Source organism: Nymphalis io, chromosome 7 (genome assembly GCF_905147045.1).
Source record: "Nymphalis io chromosome 7, ilAglIoxx1.1, whole genome shotgun sequence".
Lineage (NCBI taxonomy): Eukaryota > Metazoa > Arthropoda > Insecta > Lepidoptera > Nymphalidae > Nymphalis > Nymphalis io.
The window spans coordinates 12721878-12738726 of NC_065894.1; the positions used below are offsets into that span (position 1 = coordinate 12721878).

The 16849-nt window shown below is 38.1% G+C and overlaps 3 protein-coding genes across 5 annotated transcripts in view; all 3 read right to left on the reverse strand.

The window, feature by feature from the left end:
• The window catches only part of LOC126769487 (uncharacterized), a 1339673-nt gene that overhangs the window by 12993 nt on the left and 1309831 nt on the right, over positions 1-16849 (reverse strand). The window contains exon 1 of one of the 3 annotated variants that reach the window (XR_007669379.1): positions 13898-14001. The exons of 1 other annotated variant lie outside the window; for it this stretch is intronic. Coding sequence is in view for 1 of the 2 variants with exons in the window: in XM_050488334.1 (XP_050344291.1) it covers positions 8525-8709 (185 nt within the window). In the remaining variant the exon portion in view is untranslated. Of the gene's footprint in view, positions 1-8524; positions 8710-13897; positions 14002-16849 lie in introns of those variants that run through there. One more of the 3 variants, XM_050488334.1, reaches the window with a different exon arrangement.
• LOC126769524 (Na(+)/H(+) exchange regulatory cofactor NHE-RF2-like) lies at positions 11650-12812 on the reverse strand. The gene has a single exon (XM_050488384.1). It carries the CDS (start codon positions 12748-12750, stop codon positions 12187-12189), a length of 564 nt encoding a protein of 187 aa, XP_050344341.1. The 5' UTR covers positions 12751-12812; the 3' UTR covers positions 11650-12186.
• Positions 11650-16849, reverse strand: part of LOC126769542 (Na(+)/H(+) exchange regulatory cofactor NHE-RF2-like) — a 408391-nt gene continuing 403191 nt past the window's right edge. The window contains exon 2 of the mRNA XM_050488403.1: positions 11650-12234. The gene's annotated coding sequence lies outside the window, so the exon portion shown is untranslated. The remainder of the gene's footprint in view (positions 12235-16849) is intronic.

Consider the following 16849-nt stretch of genomic DNA (forward strand, 5'->3'; position numbering starts at 1 on the left):
AAGGTGTTTGTGCAATGATGTTTGTGCAATCTTATAAATAGTATACTTGGAGTATTACAAGGTTGTACATAATTTTCCGTGACTGCGTTGTCGGCTAAAACTTAATATATATAAAATTAAATACAGTTACATCCGGAGAGGAGCCATACGGTGTCATTTGCTTCCTGTTCTTGCATGAATAACATTTATGAATCGTTCGAATTATCTTTCATTATTCACGAATGGTTTAACTTCTATTTGACCGAATGTTGCAACTAAAATCATATTCTCCAACAATTTTTTCTGCAATGGTTATAATAAATTACTTAAATTAATATCAGTATGAAACCAAAGAACACGTAGAGCATCGTACATACAATAAAATGAAGAAATTATTTGAAAACATTTCGCGATATTGTATCAGAAAATTGTGACATCATGATATCATTGTAATCAACCTTCACATTTTTCTATCTATTGTGTCAAAAACAAGCAAGCTTGAGTAGCAAATTAATAGCAAACGCAAAATCTACGCAACTCTTCATAATAGACCGAAAGTCACCCCATTGTTCTTCCGATGTATCCCGTTGGTTCAGGTAGCGGAAGTAACCCGTGCAGCGGGGTGGGGGTGCCCTGCACAATTAGACCACACCCCCGAGAATAAAAGACCGGGGCGACCAACAACATCATTAGTTACTCGCAGTCAACCGTAACTACTAACCGTACTAACTAAAGTAATCATGGCTCTCTGGACACCATACGCTGAGGACTCACCATTAGATCTATCTGTAAATAGTACACGTGAAACGACATCGCAAACAAATACGGAGCTTCCACCGCATCCGTGTATAAGCACAGTGCAATACAGTGTTGAACCGTACCCATACATCGGGTATGTCCAGCCCATGTACGTGCCCGTTGTTGAACCATCGCCTGGGCCTTCGAGTTCCGGGTTGCAGCAATCGACTAATAATTATATAAGTACGTGCTTGATATCGCCACCCAAGTCTCCGGGATCAGACAAAAAAAAAAGCGTCCAACGGAGCTTCCACCGTATCCGTGTATAAGCACAGTGCAACACAGTGTTGAACCGTACCCATACATCGGGTATGTCCAGCCCATGTACGTGCCCGTTGTTGAACCAGCGCCTGCGTCTTCGAGTACAAATATGTCGCAATCGATGAGTGTCTCAAGGAGTACGTGCGTATTTTCGCCACCCAAGTCTCCGGTATCAGACGAAAAAAAAAAAGCGTCCAAGTTATATGACAGATGTAGACGCTCTATCAGACGATCCGGACTACCTTGCGTTCGAGAGGGAAGCCCTCAGAGCAATGGCCGAAAAGAACGGAGGGTCGTTGCTCGGTAATAATCCGAGAATGCGTCGTGCTGTGCAAACTAATCAGAACGCCGACGATTTTTATAGAAAACAGAGAGAGAGGAATAATTTTGCTGCAAAGCAGAGCCGTGACAGGAGAAAACTACGAGAGATCCACAATTCACTCAAGGTCACTTATTTGAAAAAAGACCTGTCTAAGATCATACGTCTGCTGTCTTCGAATAAGTGTATAGTGTGTGACCAGACGTTCCTTTAGAGATTTAGAATTATAATAGTGTTTAATTTTTTTTATTTTGAACTATAAGTTCTAAACTCTAAGGTGTTTGTGCAATCTTATAAATAGTATACTTGCAGAATATTATTCTCTAAAGAATTGTAAGTTGAAATAAATTTAATAAATGACCAAACATAAATTGACCTTTTAATTATTTAAAACCTTTTAGTTTTGTTACAAAATCATAGAAAGTTATAATCAATTTGAAGTTTACACTAACAATATCTATATCTATATCGAGTCAAATATCTTCAATAGATTTTTCTATCTTGTATCATAAAGATAAGGTGGACTACCGAGCTTAACCCCATTCAAGTCCCCATTGAATAAAAAGTTAAGTACATACCATTAAGTTACAATAGAATGGGTGCGGCTTGCGCAAGCGCCGCTTTTTGCTTCTTTCCGATCAATCGGGTTCAGAATGAGTGTTTATTGTGTATTCAAAGATTTTTTTTTTTATAGAATAGGAAGGCGGACGAGCATATGGGCCACCTGATGGTAAGTGGTCACCAACGCTCTTAGACATTGGCATTGTAAGAAATGTCAACCATCGCTTACATATCCAATGCGCCACCAACCTTGGGAACTAAGATTTTATGTCCCTTGTGCCTGTAATTACACTGGCTCACTCACCCTTCAAACCGGAACACAACAATATCAAGTATTGCTGTTTTGCGGTAGAATATCTGATGAGTGGGTGGTACCTACCCAGACGAGCTTGCACAAAGCCCTACCACCAGTAAAGATGATCGATAGATATACATAATTTACTTTTATATTTACTTTAAATGGGTTTAGTGTATTTTTAATTTGTAGATAATCAATATAAAATGTTTAAAGGCAAATACGAAACCGTTCAATATATTTTTTGCCTCTGTTCATCAAACGATTTGTGTTATGTTTATTAGGTAATTTCTATGGTAAATAGGTAGTTTCTATGGTGGTGACCATTTATCATCAGGTGGTGTTTTTTCCTGCATGTCTTCCTATAAATATCATATAACCTCAAGTTTTCGCGTAGAAAAAGTTTATATCAGAAAGTATGTCTATTTATACATATATATTAACATAGGCAACATCATAGGTATAGCAAGATTGATGTTTCTGTCCATATATTTTTATTTTATTTTATTTATTTATTTGGGAAACAAACAATTATAATTACACTTAATAGTAAAAAAACAAATATAAGAAAAACATAAATCAATCAAGTTTCCACTTAAAATTAATACAAACAAATGACATATTATATTAAAAATAAAAACAAAAACAGAAAGCACAAAATGCAAGTGAAACTGCTATAATTTAATTATATGACGTAAACTAAATTTAAATTCGCTAATTTTTGAGTTAAATATATCTAATTCTGTACAATGTTTGTTATAACTTTTACATGCACGTAACAAGAACATATTCTTTGAATAGTCACAGTTACAAAGGGGTACAAAAAATAAAGTTTGGTTTCTCGAGTTAAATATATTTCCATGTAAAAACGTTGAAAGTTTTTTAGTCATTAATAGGTAGCTATTAAATTTAATCTCATAGATATTCGCCGCCCACCGGCCCCCTACCTGTGCCGGAGCACGGTTTATTGCAGAAGTCGTAAAACTTGTGCAGCGGCCATGACTATAAAATACAGCACCCGCATTATTACAATGACTTAAGACAGCGGACTATATAACCCATAGTTTTGTTTCATGCTAAGTTGCTTATCGGTTTTTCGTTATTTCGGGACACAAAGATAAGATAGTATACAACCGCAGCCAGTAAAATTCAGTACGGATGGAATAATTAGTACAACAGTTCAACGAATTCTATTTTATTTTTACTTAAATATATTTTAACAGGTACCTAATTTTTGAAACGCCAAGATCAAACGCCACCGGTTGGGTACGTAGACTTTATGGCTAAGAATAGGCGATAAAATCAGTAGCCAGTCGGCTTAGTAAAAAATAACAGCTACACAAGTTATAGCAATAATTATATCCATGCATTTCTTTTCCTGTATACCTATATATGTATGCCGGCCTGCCGAACACTTATTTGAGTATTACAAGGTTGTACATTATTTTCCGTGACTGCGTTGTCGGCTAAAACTTAATATATATAAAATTAAATACAGTTACATCCGGAGAGGAGCCTTACGGTGTCATTTGCTTCCTGTTCTTGCATGAATTACATTTATGAATCGTTCGAATTATCTTTCATTATTCACGAATGGTTTAACTTCTATTTGACCGAATGTTGCAACTAAAATCATATTCTCCAACAATTTTTTCTGCAATGGTTATAATAATAATAATAATAATAATAATAATAAAATGGTTGCATTTTGCAAATGTCTCACTGCTGTTAGTAGTACCTATCTCGTTTTGAAGATGTTTGGAACTTGTTCGTGTCACATGTTACTAGATAGTAACAGAGAAGATTTTCATCCAACACATGCAGGTTTCTTCATGATTGTATCTTTCACAACTGAGACTGGATGGCTTTAAACAAAAATTAAGCACACCAAAGTCCAATAGTTTGAAACTTTGAACACGCAATATCTGTTTAAGGCTCACTTAGAAAAAGTGAACCACGATGACATCTATACCATAAATGATAACACTTAATTTACGAATTATTATGTTATTAGAAACAAAACCAAGCAGCTGCAATGCAAAATATATGGATGTACTTAATATTATAAAAAGTGACATTATTTATTATTACCAGCCAATAGTTATGTTTCTAAAACGAGTTTTTGCCAGTTTTTTTCAGTTTAATATACATTACCGGCGCCAGATTAATAATTGAATTTATCCTGTGAAACGATTAATCACACGGGCTAGTAAGAGCCTGCTTGATTGAAGTACCTATATTTTAGTTTAATTTATGTCTTAAATACTTGAAATTTCCTGGCATTTTATGAAGTATTAAAATCTATGAATTCCAATTGACAAACAAAATATAATATTTTGGTTAATTAAAATTTCTAAAATCAAACTGTGGAATTTTATTGCATAGTTGCACAGCAGACACTTTAATTCGCCACGACGCTTTATTGGGGATTACTGGAAATATGTATACTTGTTTGTCTTTGAGGTTCTCCCCGTACTTGCAGGCTACCTAACAACGTCTGCGACGTAGAATATTAAAAAAAATACCATTACGTTAAGAGCATATGATGTCCAAATAATACTAATTATTAATTACAAACATTCGTGTGTTAATAAATACTTTAAAAGTTACTCTACTTTCCTTGAACACGGCAATAGAGATTAAAGTAATTTATTAAAGTAAATAATCCGTTTTTATGCTCTTCTGTATATAATACAGTTTTCACACACGATATTATGTTTTAATCATAAACTAATACGAGGCATACTTAAATTAATATCAGTATGAAACCAAAGAACACGTAGAGCATCGTACATACAATAAAATGAAGAAATTATTTGAAAACATTTCGCGATATTGTATCAGAAAATTGTGACATCTTGATATCATTGTAATCAACCTTCACATTTTTCTATCTATTGTGTCAAAAACAAGCAAGCTTGAGTAGCAAATTAATAGCAAACGCAAAATCTACGCAACTCTTCATAATAGACCGAAAGTCACCCCATTGTTCTTCCGATGTGTCCCGTTGGTTCAGGTAGCGGAAGTAACCCGTGCAGCGGGGTGGGGGTGCCCTACACAATTAGACCACACCCCCGAGAATGAAAGACCGGGGCGACCAACAACATCATTAGTTACTCACCGCCAGCCGTAACTACATACTTAAGTAATCATGGCTCTCTGGAGACCATACGCTGAGGACTCACCATTAGATCTATCTGTGAATAGTACTCGTGAAACGACATCGCAAACAAATACGGAGCTTCCACCGCATTCGTGTATAAGCACAGTGCAACACAGTGTTGAACCGTACCCATATATCGGGTATGTCCAGCCCATGTACGTGCCCGTTGTTGAACCAGCGCCTGCGTCTTCGAGTACAAATATGTCGCAATCGATGAGTGTCTCAAGGAGTACGTGCGTATTTTCGCCACCCAAGTCTCCGGTATCAGACAAAAATAAAAAGCGTCCCAGTTATATGATAGATGTAGACGCTCTATCAGACGATCCGGACTACCTTGCGTTCGAGAGGGAAGCCCTCAGAGCAATGGCCGAAAAGAACGGAGGGTCGTTGCTCGGTAATAATCCGAGAATGCGTCGTACCGTGCAAACTAATCAGAACGCCGACGATTTTTATAGAAAACAGAGAGAGAGGAATAATTTTGCTGCAAAGCAGAGCCGTGACAGGAGAAAACTACGGGAGATCCACAATTCACTCAAGGTCACTTATTTGAAAAAAGACCTGTCTAAGATCATACGTCTGCTGTCTTTGAATAGGTGTATAGTGTGTGACCAGACGTTCCTTTAGAGATTTAGAATTATAATAGTGTTTATTTTTTTTTATTTTGAACTATAAGTTCTAAACTCTAAGGTGTTTGTGCAATGATGTTTGTGCAATCTTAAAAATAGTATACTTGCAGAATATTATTCTCTAAAGAATTGTAAGTTGAAATAAATTTAATAAATGACCAAACATAAATTGACCTTTTAATTATTTAAAACCTTTTAGTTTTGTTACAAAATCATAGAAAGTTATAATCAATTTGAAGTTTACACTAACAATATCTATATCTATATCGAGTCAAATATCTTCAATAGATTTTTCTATCTTGTATCATAAAGATAAGGTGGACTACCGAGCTTAACCCCATTCAAGTCCCCATTGAATAAAAAGTTAAGTACATACCATTAAGTTACAATAGAATGGGTGCGGCTTGCGCAAGCGCCGCTTTTTACTTCTTTCCGACCAATCGGGTTCACGAATGAGTGTTTATTGTGTATTCAAAGATGATCGATAGATATACATAATTTACTTTTATATTTACTTTAAATGGGTTTAGTGTATTTTTAATTTGTAGATAATCAATATAAAATGTTTAAAAGCAAATACGAAACCGTTCAATATTTTTTTTGCCTCTGTTCATCAAACGATTTGTGTTATGTTTATTAGCTATTAAGATGCACACGGAATGATATCAATAAATAAATGGAAATAAGAGTGAAAAAATAACAGTACGAAACTTGCAAATTCATATATGTACTACTCAAATTTTCAATAATCCACCGCGCGAACATTAGTGTTATATTAGCTTCTTAATTGAAGTTATTTTTAGGTTAAGAAATCTAAAAATAAAACTAATTCCTGTACTTAAACTAGATTTATTTCGCTACAAATAACCTTACACAACTGGATATAACAGACTAATATACTTTCTGCTTGATGACGTGCGGCAAGTCGAATTTACCTCGGACGCATTTCAGCTTCACACCGGGACAATCTTTAACTCTGAAATTGATAAAAAACCCAAATTCATCATACATTATTGGTGGCAGACGCAGCAGATACTTGTTAAGTTTAATATTAATCCATTTGGTTTTTGGTTAGTTTAATGGATCGCTTATAAAGCTAATCACAAGGTTGATAAGTAGTCACCATCGCCCATGAATTTTGAAAATATTAACTATTCCTTACATCGTCAACGCACCAATAATGGGAACAGAGATATATATCTTTTGCCTGCATTTACACTGGCTCACTCACCTTTGTAATTGTAAAAAGATCTATAGCTAAGTATATTTATAGTCAAGATGTGCTGCAGTATTATGGCGACTGCTCCATTTGTCATGATGAACCACATCACTCACCTGCCGACTCTAACGAGCACGATATTGTGTTCCTGCAGGTTGTGTCCGATGCCCGGCACGTAGGCGATCATCTCTCGCCCGCTGGAGAGACGCACGAGCACGCATTTACGGTTAGCGGAGTTCGGCTTCTTGGGTTTTCTGATCAAGGTTTTTAGTATCACACCCTGAAATTATGTTCCTTATTTAACTAAAAGTAAGAGCCTGCTTAGGGAAACATAACAGGGGTTCTGGGTTATGCTTTAATGAGAAGGTTTGGAGCTTAATTCATCAAGTTGCTCCGTCGACTGTTCGTGAATACACACACACATACACTTGTAGGTTTTTCACGTTATTTTACTTCAAAGTAAAGCACTGTATTAAAAACACAAATTAAACACACGAATATTCAGTGAGGCTTATATGCTTGGTACAGATTTACTCGATTTAGCTAAATAATCGAGGTTTTGTAAAACACATTGTTAGGAGACTATGTAAAAATATATATCTTAATATTCCGTATGGGTAAATAAAAACCTTCATAATATAAGAGATATTTGTGCACATTGTCTTTTATGCATATTTCTAATGCGCTGTTCATAGCAGTAAGTTTTGGCATCCCTTGTTCATATGTTACAATTACATCCTAAAGTTGAGAGTGGTGTTTCAAAATTTTTTTTTTAATTTTATATTTGTATCGCAGACTGGAATCTAAGATGTAATGTCCTATTTGCCTGTTCCTTACCTAGCTTCTTAACTCTACAAAACAAACGATAAACGATATACACACACAACGATACAAATTATTGATATGAGGCGGTAAACTAATGTGTGGTATTCACACAAGCGCGCCTGACCATATTAATAGTGACATTTAACTGAAAATTGTAAATTAATAATTTAAAAAAACCTAATACACGCATTTTATAGAATTATTTTTTTCCAATTTTGTTTAATGTTAGTTTAGTATGGAGAGTGTTTCTGAAGGGACAATATTAGTAAAACACCAGTGAGTTTGTTATAGCCCGGTTTCTATATTTAACGAATTATTTTTTTACATCTGTAACCGATAATTGATATGACTTCAATACTTACGGAACGTTATTTTTTAAATGTTTTTTATTCATGCATAAGGCAAAACTAATTGTTTTTTTTTTTAAATATAGTAACCGGATATGAAAGAATAGAAGTATGTAAAATAGTCAGCATACCTTGGCGAAAGGATTTCCATTGAGCGGATTTCTTGATTTTCTCTTTTTGATATGTGGACCCGTTTTGTGCATCTGCGCGAGGGATGCCATCGTTCTCGACAACACTGATGTTGCTTGGAGATTAGAGCCGGTTAGGAAGTCTGTTGTGGGTGCCACTCGACGGATTATAGATTGTGTGGGTGTAGCTGAATAAAAGTTTATAGAATAAAATACCATGATTCATGATATGTACTAATATTATAAATGCGAAAGTAGCTCTGTCTGTTGGCTTATTTCTGTCACGAAGAAATCGAGGTAGTCTTAGATTTGGTTAAGGTCTTAAGTATATAATTTACAGGAACATATTTGCTATGCGAACTGAATTAGGGGGAAAAGCTATTGCTATATAATAAAACTGATATAAATTGAAAACTTGCACATTAAAAAATAAATAAACAGCATATCCAAATAGGAGTATTGTTTTATTAAAATACATAGCTGACATCTTTTTCATATTTTTTTCGCACGTAGTCAATATTCTTATCTCATAAAACAGCAGGTGCAAAACCCTCTGTTTCGGATTATCTTCCATCGTCATGTAGCCTAGATATTTTACTGTAATTTGAACTCTAACACAAAGACATAAGGATATCGAAAATATGCATGACGAAAAGGCTAAATGTGTACTGTTAACCGCGAATATATTGTTAAAATCAAGGTTTTGAAGGCGTTCTCGCAATTGTATCAATTGTGTGGGCTGTGATTAAATGTTCACATGGTCTCGTGGGGCGTTGTGTACTTTATAGCGGTTCTTGAAAGGTATGATTGACAAGTCCAAGGTGTTGTACGATTCGATGCAGCGGGAACATCAAGTGTGGTCCGTTAAACAACTATTTTGGATTTGTATACATTTTTATAGATACGGTTAAATCAACTGTTGTTTGTTTGGATATTGATAAACTTTTCCTGGTTATAATATATTTGTTGATGTTACTTGCCGCTTTATCGATAACGGGCTTTAACAAGTTTCATAATACTAACAAATTATCAGTTTTGAAAAATACTAAAGTTTTTTAAGCTCCAAACCTCCTCCTCAAAAAGGGAGAGGAGGCCTTAACCCAGCAGTGGGGCATTTATAAGTTGTTACTGTATTTAATATTTCTTGCAATTTAACGGCTCGGTTTTAATGACATTGTAATGTATAAATTTAACGTATATATATCGCCGTTGCAGTTTTATTATATGTACATATATAAAGTCAAGATTTTTTTTCCCTAGTTACCTAGTCAGAACAACAAATGATTATTATAGATTGTTTTGTTATTTTTAAAATAGATGTTATTTTTTGCAAATTAAAAATATTCCAGGAACCCGAAACATATTCAGAAGTTAAATTTATTTTGTTTTGAAATGGTTTTGCTTTATTATTTACTTCATGCCATTTAAAATAACAGATATTATAGTTTAATGTGTTTGACTTTCAATCACAAGTTTTTGTACTATTTTAATACAAGACAACATTTCAAAGGAGCAGTTATACAAAAATTTGCATGAAATAGCCGAGTCATTGTCCGGTAAAGCAGTGTTCGGAGTTCGGTGTAGTAATCCCGAATGTGCAAGCAACGTGCGACAATATGCACAAAGCCGAGGTGTGAATGAGATCTTCATCAGCGGTCAGCGCTGACTCATGCCACCCTCACAACCCTTATTTACGCTTCGAATCGTGTAGCGTTAGCATAATACATTATTTCTCTGCTTGGACGCTTCGCTTCGATGCTTAGACTTTACTAATATTGAAAAAAAATATATAGCCAGCTACTATTTAATCCTTGTACTTGATCAAATTAAAAAAAAAAACAAATTTCCACAAGATCATTTCAATTGCTAATTTATTTATACTAATATTATAAATACGAAATAACAAGGGGCCCTGTCTGCCAGTCGCGATAGGGGTAAGGGGCAGTGTTAGGTATAAAAAGCCCATAAGTTTCAAGGTTGCTTCATACAAAATTTCATCAATATCAGTTCAGTGATTTATTATTATTATGTTTATATGTTTTTTGATGAGCAATCTGACTAAATACTTTACGCTCATTCGTCGCCTATTGAACGACAAATTATTTTTATTATACATATATTATTATAAAATAAGTTTAATCAGTGATTCAGGAACTAGATGGAACTATATGACAAACAATAATCAGATTTATTTATCAGATTTTATTTTCATATTTAAACATTTAAATAGATTGTGTGCTAAGTAGCAGTAACCTTAGTTACTGTCCATAGCTTTCAGTAATTTTATTATTTTACATTAGTTTTTCAATCATACAAATATTATAAAGAGTTTAATCAAAACTAGATCGGTTTGATGTTATTTCCTGATTCAAACAAATATTACATGATTGCTAATGATTCGATTGTTTAAAACTTTACATATGAATAGCAGAAACAGCAAAATTTTAAAATATAGATTTGTACTTTATAGATAACTGAAAGATTACTTCTAATACTTGAAAACCAATCACAATTTATTGGAACACATTATTCTTCTCTAATAAATGACAAATAATATAATTTAAGTTTCTGAGGTGCTACGTAACAATATATTTGAATGCATGAGAAAGATAGAAAGAGAAGGACATGAGGCGTGCAGTAATCTTAAGGGTCCGTTCACACAGACCGGCTCGGAGAGGAGAGCAGATTTTTATCATGTTGGAAACAGTGTTTTGAGTGATTGTAGTAAAGTTTATTTTTGCATTTGCACCTTTTTTGTCATTAAAAATGCCTGAACGCGCTTCGTGTGAAGTAATAAAAGGAGCCGACCGGCTCCGCTTGCGTGCTCTTTCTCGCTCGCACCCGCTTTCAGATCTCTTCCAGCCGGTCGATGTGAAATAGTTGGCGGCTCCGCTCCGGCCAATTCCAAGCGTATACGACCCGGTCTGTGTGAAAAGAAAAAAGCAGGCCGATGCTCTCCGAGCCGGTCTGTGTGAACGGACCCTAATTGTATACACATAGATACGAGCAATGTGTCGGAGCAGGTACACGGTTCGCGTGAGGTTCGCGTGAGGTTCGCGTAGCAGACGGGAACAGACCGAAGGCCACGCAGCCGCAGCCTTGCGCTCCCGTCGGTAGGTAACATGACATCGTTTTAAACATCCTTTATTGATCACTCAACAATAATTGCACTTAGTATTTCTAAATCTAACTACACATTTAGGTAATCATTTCATAAAAATCGATTTTCCTCTTAAAATATAATTAAAATAATATTAAATTTCAATAGAATTCCTTAACAACGATCAGTAGTATGTACTATGTACAACATTCAATGGCAATAAATGAAAGGCACGATATGTTACATTCTGTCGGGTGAAGCAGCGGCGCATTAAAACTATTAAAATTATTGTACTAGTGAATAAGATCGCAAATCAAACGTGATTTCGACGAGCACTGATGTCACCGTACAACGATAACAACTCGGGGCGAGGCAAGAGGAGAGCGCCCCGCGCCGCCTCGTCCGCACCTGCCGCGCGGCCAAGGGGGCGCTGCGCCCGTCGCCGCCGGTGTGACCCACGCACACAGCCACACAGCACTCAGCACTGTACGACATGTAGCGACGCCGCATACGCAGCCTACGACACGCACTACACCCTCGTACGCACACTACCGCTCCTAGCACCTCATAGTTTCTTTACGATGTCAAACTTCGACTTTAGATCCATTGGCACCTTCTTTGGATCAACTTTTTTTTTCGCAGCAAGCTGTGCGCGCATCTCAGCGGCTGTCATTTGAAGATTAAGGCGTGGTGGAGGCTCTGACGAGGGCGACTCGTTACGGTCAGTAACTGGCGAAGAATCGTTTGTACTCGCTGGCGAAGAAGCATTTGCTGACTGCGCGGATACTGATCCTGCCGAAGCCGGTCGCTCGGGAGCATCCAGATCAGGAACGGGCTCACCCGGTGCCGGAGCTACTACAAGTAATTCCGCATCATCAGGTCGTTGCTTGATACGCGCCACTACTTGCTTATGAGTTTCTCCGCTGATGCTCTGCCCGTTGACTTCTAAAATGCGATCACCGCGACGCAAGCCGGCTGCCTCCGCCGGGGAACCGTCGTCAACTTTGCCGATGTACTGTCCAGGCTTGCCTTTCTCGGCGTGTAAATTGAATCCATACCCATCGAAATTAGGCACCTTCCGCACGTGGCAGAGCCGCGGTTCCGCGGCCGCCGACCCGTTCGCAGCCATAACTATGACTGTGAATGCGCGCGATTGCTACCGCACACTCCGAGCCACAAACAATAATAATGGCTTATTTGTAGACATTGCTTTGCTATCCGTACATGTCCCAGTGGACATAATCCGGGTCCACGCGGAAGGGTTCCACGCAAAAGACAGGCGCGATCGCAATCCCCAAACTACGATTGATAACCATACCAAAACAACCCCTATTCTTTATGGCATAGAAAAGCATTTTCCCCACAAAATCTAGGCAGCTGCCAAAATTAATGCAGATGTCGATTTCGCGTATCGAAATTACATGTCCGCTAAATTGACAGTTATATACGGTTTCCTATTTACTATCGGATTTGTTTACGTACGATGTTATTTATAAGGGGCTTACATTGGGGATTTGAAATGCGTAACAATATGTATTTATAAAAAAAAATATTACATACATACATTTTTTAATCTGTATTTTTTGTCTTTAAATAAAATGATTATACAATTTCTGACAGCATACGCTGCAGAGACGTGTCTCTCTATCAGGGACGATAGGTGATTATTACTCTAAAGATTTTTCTTAATCTAAAAATTATTCTATAAAAAACTGTTGTATAAATTACATTGAGATCAATATTGTTGAAGAATTGCTTTCAGTTGCTTCTTAGTGTTATTAATTTTTTTCTATTAAAGTCCCCATTAATCTAGATCACAGCTGTATTACGATCTGGTCTAAAACACTAATAAGTAATTTTATGTGAACTTTCGGTGACTTTGTGTCTTAATGGACAGTCTTTTTTTATAGTATAGGTAGGCGGACGAGCATATGGGCCACCTGATGGTAAGTAATCATCAACGCCCATAGACATTGGCATTGTAAGAAATTTTAACAATTGCATCACCAATGCGCCACCAACTTTGGGAACTAAGATGTTATGTCCCTTGTGCCTGTAATTACACTGACTCACTCACCCTTCAAACTGGAACACAACAATACCAAGTACTGTTGTTTTGCGGTAGAATATCTGATGAGTGGGTGGTACCTACCCAGATAGGCTTGCACAAAGCCCGACCACCTAGTAGCTTTTTTACAATTAGGTATAATTAAAGCCTAAATTTATAGGCAGAACAATTTATTAGTATGAACACGGAAACAATCATTTTCAATTACCTTTGCACTATTTTAATATTATTTAGTACTTTTATTTATAAAATTCCAATAAGTACGTGATTTTTTTTCATAACATAACCTCAAATTCTATATTTATTTTGGCATTTGAGTTTTGACATAAGGATGACAGAACAGACCGACGGTGCTGCATTTATAATATGTTTTAAAAAATTAAAAAAAGAAATCATTAATAATATTTTTATTAAAATAATTTTAGGTACATAAATATTTTAATAGTGCCTTTTAAATAATATAATAATACATTAATATAAAAGTGACACTGTCGTAAAATTCTCGATAGATGTCACTTTTACCTTTAAGCAAGTTAGCTTACCGCTATTCAACGATAGATGTCATTTTTTGTTATTTGTTCTAATATTTTTTTTTTTTTTTGATAATTCATGCCAAATCCCTACCTAATATAAATGCTAATGTTAGGCTTATACTTTCAGGCAGGAACGGAAATATACCGTACAGCGAATGTTTGCTTCGCAAGTCAAAATATTATTTTTATTATTGAGGGTACTGACGAATTTTGTTAAGATAAAATATTTATTAAAATTAATATGTATATATTTTCATAAATATATTAAAAAAAATTTATATAGAAACTTAAACAAAAACTAAAGTTGCCATATAATTAAATCAGTATAACACTTTAAAGCTTTTAAGAGTTTAAAACTGTTTAAGAGGAGAAGAGTTTAAAACTGTTTTTGTTCTATCCGTGCAGTGACGGAGAAAGAATACATTTCACTGCCCCTCTCTTTCCCATGGGTGTCGTAAGAGGCGACTAAGGTATATCTGAGCGACCATCTGCTCATCTGGTGGTAGGATGCTAACATCGCATGGTGAAAAACTCGTGAAGTGGCTTGCAGCCGCGTTTCGAGGTCAGCCAGCGTACAGCCAGAGCCCGAGCGAGTATTGCCGCGATGGGTGTTGGTCCAGTTGGAGACGGCTGTTGAACCAATGCCGGGGGAAACTGTATTGACCTGCCGGTCCGGGAGACCCGAAGAAACGGCTGTTCCGCTGGCCGCCCGTGGCATAGTACAGGGGCCCGAGCGTGCCTAACCAGCTCGTGAGGCTGCCCCACCAGGCCACGCATAATCTCGGGGTGGACCGTCGTGCCGGTTGGTGACCGGTAGGTCCCGGCGGCCACTTCCGGGGGGGTTCGGGGGCCCTTCCGTCCGGCGGGTCAGTGTATTTTTCCTTTTGGCAACCACTTGGGGAAACACGCCTCCACACTTTGCCCATCCCTATCGTGGCAATACATCGCTCGCTTCACGTCTCTTTTCCATTTCATTTTTCCGAAATGGCGCAACAAAAAAGAAATAACGGTCGTACAGCGGTGCACACCCCCACCATACCCTCGCTGTTTGAGGTCGAGTTCTCTAACATCCGAGGACTCCACACTAACCTCAACGCTGTCCACCACCATCTCGAGACAGCACGGCCAGCAATGTTGTTTCTCACGGAGACACAAATACTCCGTCCTGCCGATACCAGCTACCTTAATTATCCCGGCTACACGCTTGAAGAATCCTTCAAAGCGAAAGCCGGAGTATGCTTGTTCGTCAGGACGGATGTTTGCTGTCACCGACTACGCTGCTTGGAGGACCCCTCCTTCTCCATGTTGGTGGTACGTGTGGACCTGGTTCGTCAGAGCCGTGTCTACGTGTGCCTCTACAGATCCCACAATGGTGACTTGGAGACAAGCCGATTATTTGACCATCTTAGTCGGGTGGCAGATGCTGCGCAAGAGCAATTTCCTAACGCGGAATTGGTGTTTTTGGGGGATTTTAATGCCCACCACGAATCCTGGTTGAAATCCCTCAAAACTGACCATGCTGGAAGGACTGCTCATGCTTTTGCTCTCACACATGACTTGACCCAACTGGTTGATCAGCCCACCAGGATCCCAGATATTGATGGGCAAACACCTTCTCTACTGGACCTTCTGCTGACTTCTCACCCGGTGGAATATCAGGTTGTGGTTCAGGCTCCTCTTGGCTCTTCGGATCACAGCCTTATTTCTACCAGAGTGCCACAGGCCAAGCTGCCGCCACTAGCGGTATGCAAACGTCGCGTTTGGCACTATAAGTCGGCGGATTGGGACGGTATGCGCGATAACTATGCGTCGGTCCCATGGAAGGAACGTTGCTTCAGTGGGAATGACCCGACAGCTAGTGCCGCTGCTGTTGCTGGCGAGATCATGCTGGGAATGGAATACTACATTCCTAGCTCAGATCTCGTCAGTAGGAGTACGCGTAACCGTTGGTTCACTCGTGAATGTGCCGATGCTGTATCATCTAAGCAGGCGGCATATCGCAAGTGGATCAACGGCTGTATTAGCGGGGCATCTAACATTGACTCACTGAAAGCAAACTATAATAAAAATTCCAAGTCCTGTAGAAAGGCATACACGAGAGCGGATGCACAGCGCATTGTACAGATTGGTCATGACCTTGTTTCGCATCCTAGGGGCTCCCGTAGCTTCTGGCGTCTGACCAAGTCTGTGCAAAACAATTTCTGCCAACCTTCGCTGCCACCGCTCAGAAATCCGGACGGATCGCTAGCTCACAGTCCGCAGGAGAAAGCCGATCTCCTGGCTAATTTCTTTGCCGACAACTCCGTGATCGATGATTGTAGTGCGCTGCCACCAACAATACCTTCATATGGCCACACGATGCCTGACATCAAAATCAGGCAACGTGATGTGCGTGCGGAGCTGCGATCACTTGATATACGGAAAGCTAGCGGTCCCGATGGAATACCAGCCATAGTGCTGAAGAAGTGCGCGGCGGAGCTGTCTTCTGTGTTAACGCGCCTGTTCCAACTTTCTCTCTCTTCGGGATGTGTGCCGGAGGCTTGGAGAAGAGCTAATGTGCAAGCGGTTCCCAAAAAAGGGGATCGGTCTGATTCGGCAAATTATCGACCAATAGCTATCACCTCAGT

Coding starts and splice junctions, on each gene's coding strand:
- LOC126769524 (XM_050488384.1), bottom strand. CDS start 12,750: ATGGCTGCGAACGGGTCGGCGGCCGCGGAACCGCGGCTCTGCCACGTG.